The sequence below is a fragment of the Channa argus genome, chromosome 9, assembly GCF_033026475.1.
Source record: "Channa argus isolate prfri chromosome 9, Channa argus male v1.0, whole genome shotgun sequence".
NCBI classification, from domain to species: Eukaryota; Metazoa; Chordata; class Actinopteri; order Anabantiformes; family Channidae; genus Channa; species Channa argus.
Window position 1 is genome coordinate 6,169,112 of NC_090205.1, and position 10,302 is coordinate 6,179,413.

The following is a 10,302-nucleotide window of genomic DNA, read 5'->3' on the forward strand; positions in this document are numbered from 1 at the left end:
AAAAACCACACAGTCAACTAGAAAAATGATTTGACATCTTCATCAATGAACAGTCCAAGCTCACAAAAAAAGGAGCTACAGCAGCTTCACAGCACGTAGCATTTCAACATCACACAGACCAGAATCCACAACTTTATCCACAACTTCTCTGTAGGTGAACATTCCTTTATTTCCTCAGTCCTCACTCTTTGTTCTGTCACACAAACATGGACACACAAACACACTGCACCTGTTCTTCAGCGCTGTCTACGACCACCAGATCTGCTCCTTTACTGCGGGAGTCCTCTCTGCCTTTTGTCCAAGATTCATATCTATAATTCACATGTTGAGTTTTTTCTTAAACTGTTTGAGTAAGGTGATGACACAGTATGCTAATTTCAGAAGCTGTAACATTTTCTACAAAACACATTAAAGTCCAACCTCAGAATCAGTAAAGTTGAGACTGAGCTAACCTGTTTAGCTGGGAGTTTGTTTAGTGTTTAGTTTGTTTAACACTCAGGTTCAGATCAGGCCATTCCTCCCAATCACTCCCCTCAAGGTTTCATTGCCCACCTGCATGTGATGGGCCTACAGGGTAGTGGCTCCACTCCCAGGTCTGGCTCCAGAAGGGTTCCCAGGTCTACCCATTCCAGGCGAGGTACCACATTACGGAACTGCTGTCTGTGAATTGCACTTGTTCTGTCGAACACAGACACGACAAACATGACCTGCACGAATATTTAGATATGGTTTAAAATAAATGCTTTTTATTGGTTAAAATAGGAAAAAAGACAGCAAACATACATGCAGTTCTCTTTTTTGAATATATTTGAGTTCAAGCCCTAACCCAACTTTTTCACAGCAGGCAGTAACATATTAAGCCTAAATTATTTTGGCTGCTGATACATTTCCTGTAAAACTAACTTGTAGCATTTACATACATTGACAACAGTGCGGGAAAAGTGAAAATTGATTTTTCAAATGACAACATGGGAAATGATTTGGCAGTTTTCTTATCCTAATAACCATCTATTATAACAAACCTCCAAAGTTAGAACCTTAACTATTACATAAACATACATAAAGAGCAAGGACTCTACACTAACAGACACCAGTGAAGCACAGTGTGCTGTTCCCTCTTAACTGAGTCACTGCAAGTCATCGTCCACAGAAATACTGCAAACACACTGTGGTAGATGTTTATTGGAAACCATGTATCTGCCCAATCTGGTCTGAGTTGTACTTCCCCATTTATCTTTCCCCAGTTCCCCCATCAATTCAAATACAAAGATTTTATCTTAAGCTTCATGTTTTTAATCTTTTATTTGAGCAGTTATATGATTGTTTTGATAATAGAACTGCCGAATCTCATTGGTCTAGAAAATTATGAAACATATTCCTAAATTGTCAAAAAATAGAATCTAAGGGGAGAACATTACCATACTTACATTTCAAATTAAGTTTTAAACATAATACGAAACAAATTCACAGATTATGCTGATTTCTCACATCTGGGGTTTCAGAAAATCTACGAGAACTAATGTTTCAATGTTCTAATGTCTTGGGAAAAATCCAAGAGCAACAACAGCTACAGCAGATTAGAGTTTCAACCCCAGAAAGTGAATTTAATCTACCTCTCCCTCACTGTTAACCCTTCAAACTCGAGTTTCAGATCTTTAGAAGACTTTCTATTATGAAACTCTACTACCAGGGAAAGACAACTTTGTATTTTTTGTGAAATTAACTCTTTCGAAAGTAGGATGTTTCTCTCTTTTGTCATGTTGCTGTGATGGACATGTAGAAATCTCTTCCACCTGTTATATGAACCTGTTCTTCTGCACTGTCTATAATAACTTGATCTGCTTCTGTCTTTGCCATGAACCAGACTTACAGGAAATCAAGTCCTGTAACAGGAAAAACTGAACATGCTCCATCCTGCAGGACACATTTTCTCTGAAACATACATAAAAATTAGTCAGTCTGTGCCAAAGTAAAAACACACTTAATCAGCACAGAATTGGTTTTCTACACAGTCTCTGACTAAGAACTTATTTTTCCATTTTATATAGTAACTAATTGTTCATTTGATGTGTGTGTTGGGTAACAAAGGTTTTTATACTGATGACTAAACTTTGTCACCAACCTAAAAGATGATGTATTTGAAGAAAACAAAAGAAAATCTCATCATGGTGATAATCTGAGACGGTGGACTGAAGGTGGTGAAAGCTGGTGGTGGTACAAACAGATGATAAGGGCAGAATAAAACAGTAAATAATGAAGTTCAGGTGAACACACCTGAGTGTAGAGGACAAGTAGGGACGTGACAAAGACATGTATAAGATGTATTAGGCAAAGTCAACTTATCCGGGCTGACAGTGAACAGAAACTCACTGACACATATTTCCTCAACTGCTCGTAAAGAGACCAACTGTCTCCTGGAAGATCAGCTCTGCAGCATTGACTGGACTTCCTGTAAGTGATGAAGGGCTTGTTGGTTTTTGGTTTCAGTCTGAAACTACTTTAGCTTTTGAGGAAGTTTCAGCTGTGGGCAGTTCTTTACTACACAACAAGGCTTCACACAGTTTCTCTCACATTAAACATAGTTTGACATTGTCCTTAAAATGGTTTGTGGCATCATTATAAAAGACTTTTCTTCTGACACAGAAGTCAGGATTCAGATGGTAACAAGAGGTCCCTGTTACACACAAACAGTTTTTAGACATTTGAACAAACACTGCTGTTGTTTCATTTACAAGATAAAAGACACGTAATAAAGACGTGAGAACACAAAATTAGACAGTTAATTATGGTGTTTATTGGTGACCCAATGTTTGGTAGACTATCAGAAAGTTTAGAAAAATTGCTGCACAAAAGGCCGAGTTCCAAAAACATAGTTTATGTCTTGCTTCCAATGCTGCATCATTTCTTTAGCATGACATCACAAAAAGTGCTAGAAAGTCTGCACAAGTACCACAGCAAATGTTTTACTCAAGTACTAAGCAGAATATTTATATTTTACTCAAAGTACAAACATATGTCAATGTTAAGTATGTCAATACCCGACGGTGGTCTGGGAACTTAGGTAACCATGTCTACAACTGACTAGAATGAACTGGACACTTTGTGTTGACAGTACAAACATACCATAACTGTGTGTATATACTGCCATTAAGAAACAAGGCCAGAAAGCATGACCTTTATCCACATATATTATTCAACAGTGATATGAGGTTATAGTGACACAATTAAAAAGAATAAACAAGAAGAATTTCATTATTTTAAATGATTTATTCTTATTTGTTGCATTATTATTCATTACATTGCTGGTTTTCTTAGAATTTTCACAAGACAACTTTAATGCATTATGTCACTGATAAAAATAGGTTGACAAACAGATAAACATCACCAGCCATCAGCCAGTCTGTGCACTGTTCACTTAACCAACCAAGATGTGGACTCACCAGGCACAAGGCTACAGAGAAATCTAGAATGAAGCCTTGTTCCCTGCAAATCAAACATGCAGAAATGGAGCCTGCTCTCTGATTAGTCCATGGTGTTTGTATATATGTCAAGGACCTATTGCTAGCAGTTTGTTCAACACAGAAAATGTTTGTATGTAACTGAAATATAAATGACAGAGGTGGTGGACAGAGACAGGACATATTCATGTCTTATATAAAATATTTCCATATGTATGATGTCAAAACATTTAGCAGTGTTAGATGTTTTTCTCACAGATCCATTGCAGAGACCGTTCACATGGCACGTCATCAAACGTATGACCTTTTTGAATTATATCTCCACAGTCCTCTCCACTAGCCTCCACTAGTTCTCGGTCATCAGAGTTCCTAACAGGTCAATGAATAAAACAAAAAACAATCGTGAAATTGTGAATATCTGACATAAAAAGACTCTTGATGGTCTCTATGTTGATAACTTATTAAATGTTATGACAGCAGTGGTGCAGTCAGAGCCAACAGTACTGAAACAGACAGGAAGTGTGTCAGCAGTCATTCTAGCAGCTCTGAGAGTCTCCAGTCAGTGGTGTTCAGAGCCAAATGCTAACTTGAGCTTTTATGTATTAATTCATCTCTTTTAATCTAATTAATTCTCGTTTGTCTCATTTTTTTGCTCTGGTTTAGTTGGTTGCTTCTCTTTCTGTGATTTAGGATTTTGGTCTTTTGTTTTGTCCTCAGTTAAACCACAAGGATTTTTATGAGCTCTTTACTGAAACTCACGTGTTTCAGTTGTATTGAACCAAACACACATTATTTCCAGATGTATTTAGATTTAAACAAATTGAAGCATATTTCTGTCTTACTTAAAAGTCAGTGTAGTTCCATCGATCCATCTCCAGGTCCCCTCTTCATCACTGTCACTCAAACCAATCCAAGCTCTCATTCTGGTGAATGCAGAGAGGAATGTCTGTTCAATTGAAACAAAAGAAAATCGCTGCAATTATATTTTAGTTGTAACCAGCCGGAGTGAGACACAAAGACACAGCACACACACATTCATATCCACAAAAAAAGCTGAAACACTTCCATTCATGATACAGTGGATTCAGAAAGCAATCACATGCTCATATGTCTTCCTCATGTCCATATCATCCACATTTATTATAATAGTGGCATAAGTATTAGATTGGCCTGCAACATCAACAAAGTATAAAAATATAAAGTACAGATTCATTTAATTATGATTGAAGCTTATTTTTATATCTGAAATTACCAGAAGAAACTATTAAAGCATCATCTGAATTTCAGAAAGCATTTTTGTGCAAAACTATCACTTTACATGTTGTCACTTTAATAAAAGATGTGTAAAAATTCCTGATCATGTTCATCATTCTTTCTTTGGACACACTGCACCTGTTCTTCAGCACTGTTAATGACCACCAGGTCTGCTCCTCTCTTTCTGCAGTCCTCTCTGCCTTTTGTCCATGAACCAGACTCAGTGGACAGGAGATAACAGGAGTAGCTGAACTTCTTCCATCCTGCAGGACAAGTTTTCTCTGCAACGTAAAACAATAGATATTAGAAATGTATCAAGACACAACTCCATCTACTGCCAGAGAAAGATGGTATGAAGTAAAACATGCAAACAGAGGAGTTTTAAGTGTCTTCACATCTTAACATTTTAATGTGCTCACAGAATGTGAACGTGTCCTGAATCCTAAACATATAGTGAACAGTTCACAAGTCTAAATCCTTGACAAGATCAAATGTCCTGTCCCTCACTGCCCACACTCACTCACTCTGCTCTGGTCTGTCCTGGAGAAGGTCAGTCAGGTTGGTTTTGATGCTGGAGAGTTCTGCAGCTGCACCATGTGCTGAGTTATAATCTAAAACCACATGAATTCATATAATGTAATACCACATACTATTTAGCCAGATCAGATTATTTCCTATTTTTCCCCCAATCTTTACAATGAACTGATGCCCATAATTTAAGTTCCATGTGCTAAAAATCAGATGTAATAAAACACATTTGCTTACAGGCATAATGCTAATCTAACATTAGAGAACAAGTGTTGGTGAAGGTGCTGTTTGTCTGGTGCAGAACTTTGTCTTTTTAGTCAAATCTACTTACTCTAAAAATAATTCAATATTTACATTTTAAAATGCCATAAAAGTTTTGAAATTCAAAAACATAAGTAAGAAACATGACAAGTTAAATTTGTACATTTAAATGACAATACTTCTTAAACTCATAAAGTGACTCTGGTATTAACTTATAAAACACAGACTCACAGTGGACACCGAGGACGATGAGTCCAGCCAACAGGAAGACACTCAGCAGGCCCAGACAGAGAACAACAATTTTATAAAGTCTCCTGTCTGAGCTCCTGGGACCTGAACAGAAAAAGACCAGTAAACACAGTCTTAGATCAGAAATAACATATGATTAAAACAGATTTAATCTCCACTCAGCAACTAATTAAACATTCTTACTTGTCTGATTTGTTGAAGGACTTGAGTAAACAGACTTGTCATATTTAACATTGGCATATATTTCCTCCATTGATCACAGGTTTGTTAACTGCCTCAGAGCTCTGGTCAGCTTTGCAGCACAGTACATGTAAATGATAAAGACACTTTGGTTTCAGATACTAAGAACCCTGAGCTTTAGAGGAAGTTTGTGTGGTTTTGATGGTCAGCAGCATCCTCATTAGAAGACACACTAAAATACATGTGTCATTAACAACCCAGCTACAAAAACACAACAGACTTTGACTGTGTGTGTTGCTGCACTTGAGACATTTCTATTGAGTCTTTCTGTCTCTGCTGAATTTGAACTCTTGGGCAAAGAGAAGAGCACGATTGTTCTCTGTTTGATCCATCTCTCTGCACTTATGTCCATAAATTATTCAGTTTATTCACTAGGAAGATAAATGAAGAACAAAGTAAAATTCATTCTGCCACCACTGATGCACCTTTAGGAAGATTTGGAGAAAGAGTCATAACTAACATGGCCACAAGATGTCACTGTTAGATTCAAGCAAACACACAATTTGAACAAACACTAGTGTTTAACATTTATGATCACAGATGAACAAAAATCTTTTGTCATCTTTTGTGTGAGTTATCTGTAGATTCTTTGAGATATAAATCGCTAAAAGAGATTTTAGCGATTTACATCTTCTAATTAATTTGTTTCTATATTTTTAGGATTATTATAACATTAAACACATTGTAAATTGTGAGATACTCATCTAATGTGAGTGAGGCATAGAAATAGCACTTGTTTATTCAATGTTAGAAATAAATGAGCGGTGCTCTCATTTACTAGCCAGTACTTACTGTAATATTGTTTTAGATTCCTGTAAACAATGTAAATTATGGAAAAGTAAGCTCTCAGACCTCCCAATAAAGTTGATGTATACATGGACAAAGTGCTTGGTACCCTTCCTGTAAAGAAAGAAAAACCCTCAATGGTCCATGAAATAATTTAAATCTGACAAAAGTAATAAATAAAAATGTACTGAAAATCAGCTTATGAAAATCAGACTTTGCTTTTGAATTGTGCTTCAACAGAATCATTTTAAACAACTAATCAAACTGGCCTGGACAAAAATCATGGAACCCTTAGAAAAGATTCCAAATAATTTGACCATAGGGACACGTTAAGCTAAAGTGTGTCCTGTAATTAGCATCACAGGTGTGTGTAGCACACTGAACGTGGACCACAGAAAGCTAAGGAGAGAGTTGTCTCAGGAGATTAGAAAGAAAATTACTGACAAACATGTTAAAGGTAAAGTTTATAAGACCATCGCCAAGCAGCTTGATGTTCCTGTGACTACAGCTGCACATATTATTCAGAAGTTTAAGCTCAGTGGAACTGTAGCCAACATCTGTGGATGTAGCTGCAAGAGGAAAATCGATGACAAATTGAAGAGATGGATGATATGAATGGTAACTAATGAGCCCAGATGAACTTCTAAAGAGACTGGAGGTGAATTCCAACGTGAAGGTGCATCTGTGTCAGATCACACCATCCGTCACTGTTTGAGCCAAAGTGGACTTAATGGAGCACGACCGAGGAGGACTCCACTGCTGAAGGCAAATCATAGAAAAGTGAGACTGGAATTTGCCAAAATGCATATTGACAAGCCACAAAGCTTCTAGGTGACTGTCCTTTGGACAGATGAGACAAATCTGGAACTTTTTGACACAGACACAAAAATGAAGCATACAAAGAAAAGAACACTGCTCATACTGTAAAACATGGAGGAGGCTCGGTTTTGTTTTGAGGCTGCTTTGCTGCTTCTAGTGCAGGGTGTCTTGAATCTGTGCAGGCAGTGAATAATGCTGCCCAGTGTCAGAAAGCTTGGTCTCAGTCACGTGTCCTCCAACAGGATAATGACCCACACAGCTCAAAACACCCAAGACTGGCTAAGAACAAACACTGAACTATTCTGAAGTGGCCTTTGATGAGCCCTGATCTAAATCCTCTTCAAGAAAGAACTGAAACATGCAGTGTGGAGAAGGCTCCCTTCAAACCTGAGACCGCTGGAGCAGTTTGCTCACGAGGAGTGGGCCAAAATACCTGTCGACAGGTGCAGAAGTCACAGAAATCACTTTGTTGCAGTGAACAGCTCAGAAGTTTGTGCAACAAAACAAAAGGTTCCATCATTTTTGTCCAGGCCAATTTCATTAGTTGTTTTTTAAAATGCTTCTGTTGAAGCACAATTCAAAAGCAATGTCTTATTTTCACTACTTAATTTTTTATTATTATATATTATATATAATTAGCTACTGAACACACACAGTGTTGAGAGTTTTGACTAATGATGGACCCAAACCCAAAAACATTTCAACAGATCGGACAGTGGGTGAATCCTAGCTGGAGGTTTAAATGGAGTCATTGATGAGCTGATAGAGAGCAGGTGGGCGAGTGTGTGAGAGCTGGACTCCAGTCGGGACAAATGTGAGTGACTGACAGAATGAAGAAAGAGCATGAGAGGAAAATATTGGGATGTAAACAAAGTGAAGCACTTACTTCAAAGTCAGTGAAGATCCATCCATCCATTTCCAGGTGCCCTCTTTGTCTGTGTCACTCAAACCAATCCATGCATCACTCTGAGCCAGTTCAGAGAGGAAAGTCTGTTCAGTACAAGAAAACCAGAGTTTACATTCCAGTTTCAAGCATCTTACACCTACTTGTTACACAGTCGACAGTTTGAAACTTAAAAAGCTGCATAAATAATTGACAAATTGATATCTACAAAAACCACACAGTCAACTTGAAAAATGATTTGACATCTTCATCAGTGTCTTGGGAAAAGTCCAAGCTCACAAAAAAAGGAGCTACAGCAGCTTCACAGCACATAGCATTTCAACATCACACAGACCAGAAACAGACATTTATCCACGACTTCTCTGTAGGTGAACATTCCTTTATTTCCTCAGTCCTCACTCTTTGTTCTGTCACACAAACATGGACACACAAACACACTGCACCTGTTCTTCAGCGCTGTCTACGACCACCAGATCTGCTCCTTTACTGCGGGAGTCCTCTCTGCCTTTTGTCCAAGATTCATATCTATAATTCACATGTTGAGTTTTTTCTTAAACTGTTTGAGTAAGGTGATGACACAGTATGTTAACTTCAGAGGCTGTAACATGTTCTACAAAACACATTAACGTCCAAACTCAGAATCAGTAAAGTTGAGACTGGGCTTGTGTATATATGAATGAAAAAACAAATCAATTACAATATAAATGTAGCCAAGTGATAAATTTAAATATTTTAAATATATCAAGTGATTTAAATAGATAAATAAACAAGGTTTGTAAGATAGATAATTATTTTCAAATGCACAGATAAATAGGTAAAACTGGGTCAAATTATATATTTGGTTATATTTGTTGTAAAATGTTTATGATATAAAATGTTGAATTCATGGGTTAAATGTTTAAAAGATTTTGTTGTATGTGGGATCTTTTTGAGGCGATAACGTAGGATTTTATTTTGTTAACGGAAGTGAATGTGAACATGCGCTGAGAACGTGATCAAGAGAGAGCGAGAGGATGTTAACGAGCTAACGAGTTAAGTGTGAAGGGAAAAGTTTGAAGCTGTACGCTAGTAACCTGTGGTAACAGTTTTAGATTGTCAGCTCGATAATCTGCAAGTGGATAGTTTTTTTCTGATGGACTAAGTATTTCAGGTAGAAATACGAAGTGTTTATCAGGAGAGGACCTGCTCATCAATCCGATGAGGAGTAGTAACAGCGTCAACCGAGGGAGGCAGCTAGCTAACCAAGCTAACCCAGCTACACGTGTCGTGTTGAACTGTTGCTGATTCGGAGGACAGAGACACCTTTGGACAGGCTCTACAGACGTCTGACTCGGAGACATGACAGAGGGAGTCGCAGGATTGGTTGGACATATCGCTCACCTGTGAAAAAGGTATCACATTTTATTTGGTTTGTTGCTCTTGTTGGAGTGAAGCGGCCACTGAGTTTTTGGTAACAACGCCCCCCAGCACCGATTCAGGCCTGCAACTATTTTTTGGTTTTATTAGTTGATTGAGTTTTTGATAAAAGGACAGTTAAAACATCTGTGACTCAGGTTAAACAGCCCTCATGGATCTTTTGTTCTGATACTGTGAATGTAATCATTTTAAGTTATTTTATATTTATTTGTTATTTTATTTTACTTTTCAATTAAATAGGGATTTAAGTTTAAACTATAACTGTTTTGTGATGTTATTACTTTAATAATTTCAGATAGATATCCTAGTTCTAAAAAGATTTCTTAAAGGCTGAGTAAACTAGAGTATTCAAAGTTAGTAATAATCTGCTTTTACAGGTGAAACTCA

At 37.3% G+C, this 10,302-nt stretch overlaps 1 protein-coding gene across 1 annotated transcript; it reads right to left on the reverse strand.

The window, feature by feature from the left end:
• Window positions 1-3,274: 3,274 nt before the first annotated feature.
• Window positions 3,275-6,517, reverse strand: LOC137132646 (CD209 antigen-like protein C). The gene is made up of 6 exons (XM_067515459.1): window positions 5,934-6,517; window positions 5,733-5,834; window positions 5,237-5,323; window positions 4,851-4,993; window positions 4,301-4,404; window positions 3,275-3,827 (listed from the first exon to the last, which is right to left on the reverse strand). The coding sequence occupies exons 1-6, from the start codon at window positions 6,001-6,003 to the stop codon at window positions 3,698-3,700; spliced, it is 636 nt and encodes a 211-aa protein (XP_067371560.1). The 5' UTR covers window positions 6,004-6,517; the 3' UTR covers window positions 3,275-3,697.
• Window positions 6,518-10,302: the final 3,785 nt, after the last annotated feature.